The 1,256-nt window shown below is 48.2% G+C and overlaps 1 protein-coding gene across 4 annotated transcripts in view; it reads left to right on the top strand.

Moving 5' to 3' along the window:
- LOC102677937 (zinc finger protein 771-like) overlaps positions 1 to 1,256 on the top strand; it is a 1,991-nt gene extending 735 nt beyond the window's left edge. The window contains exon 2 of one of the 4 annotated variants that reach the window (XR_004150797.1): positions 248 to 533. Coding sequence is in view for 2 of the 4 variants with exons in the window: in XM_006617724.2 (XP_006617787.1) it covers positions 248 to 714 (467 nt within the window). In the remaining 2 variants the exon portion in view is untranslated. Of the gene's footprint in view, positions 1 to 247 lie in introns of all 4 variants that reach the window. The other 3 variants (XR_004150798.1, XM_006617725.2, XM_006617724.2) reach the window with 3 other exon arrangements.

Here is a 1,256-nt window from a genome sequence, read left to right as displayed (position 1 = left end):
CGACGGCGATCGATTTCTCTCTCTCTCTCTCTCTCTCTTTCTATCTTTATCTATTTCTCTTTCTCTTTATCTCTTTCTCTCTCTTTCTCTCCCACGAAATCCTTTTACGAAATCCTTTTATCTTGTCCCGCCAAAGCACCAAACGACCAAAATCTCTTTATAAATCGAAATGAATCAAAAGCATCAATATGCCCCAATATGCAATCCTCTCCTCCCCCGAAACTCGATTAACCGGCCGATCTTGAAGTTTCAGGTTTCTATGCCGCGGCCCCACAGTTGGATCTAAACTTCGTTTTACAATCTTGCAAGGCGTTCGAGAACTCGGAAGGAGGCGGTAACAGGGAGGCGGCGGCGGCGGCGGCGGCGGCAGCGACGACGACGACGACGACGACGGGCCAGCCAGATTTCGGTGGCGGTTACGTGACGCCCCTGCCTAATTATCACGCGCAAGCTGGTAGGCAAAGGAGCACGTACGCGAAAGGTAATTTCGCGGATTGCTTCAGAAAGCCGTTCCCCTGCCCGAAATGCGGCCGTTGCTTCACCGTCAAGGGGAACATGACCAGGCACCACAAGTACGAGTGCGGCCAAGCGCCAAGATTCCAGTGCCCTTACTGCGAGTTCCGTAGCAAACAAACGTCCAACGTAATGTCCCACATAAGATCGAGGCACACGGGCCAGAAAGTTCACGTGGTACATCTCAAGTACGAGAATTGAAGGATATAGAAGTCGGCCATCCGGAGAAGACGCGAATTATTATAGTTAGGGAGAGAGAGAGAGAGGGAGAGAGAGAGAGAGGAAAAGAGAGAAAGAGAAAGAGTGAGTGAGAGAAAGAGTATGTATGCGCGTGCGCGTGAGAGAGCGTGTCTTATTTGGGGGGGTCGTTTACGTTTCGCTGTATCGTAAAAAAGGTGGCCGAGAATGGTGGGGATGCGAGTAATCGGCTTATTTTATGCTACAATTGTGTATATAAACGATTGGCCGACTCTTCGCGCAAATGGCTCCCTCCATCCGTGCCTATGACGGATTCGATCTCCATTCCAAACAGTTGACAGTCGGTATGCAATAGGTCCTTTCCCCAATCCCTAAATGCTAAATCTCACGTTTCGAGTTGTAATTAATCCCAATTCCCCGGATCTTAAGCTTTAAATTCTTAAATTAATAAGAATCGATGCACACAAGGCATTCTAGATCTTCCAAGTTCTAAACTTGGAAATAGTGTTAAGTTTTCTTAAGCAGCGTTCCATCGAATGGAAGGA

This window comes from Apis dorsata, unplaced genomic scaffold, assembly GCF_000469605.1.
Source record: "Apis dorsata unplaced genomic scaffold, Apis dorsata 1.3 scaffold_326, whole genome shotgun sequence".
Classification (NCBI taxonomy): domain Eukaryota; kingdom Metazoa; phylum Arthropoda; class Insecta; order Hymenoptera; family Apidae; genus Apis; species Apis dorsata.
This window is presented reverse-complemented; position numbering and strand designations above follow the sequence as displayed.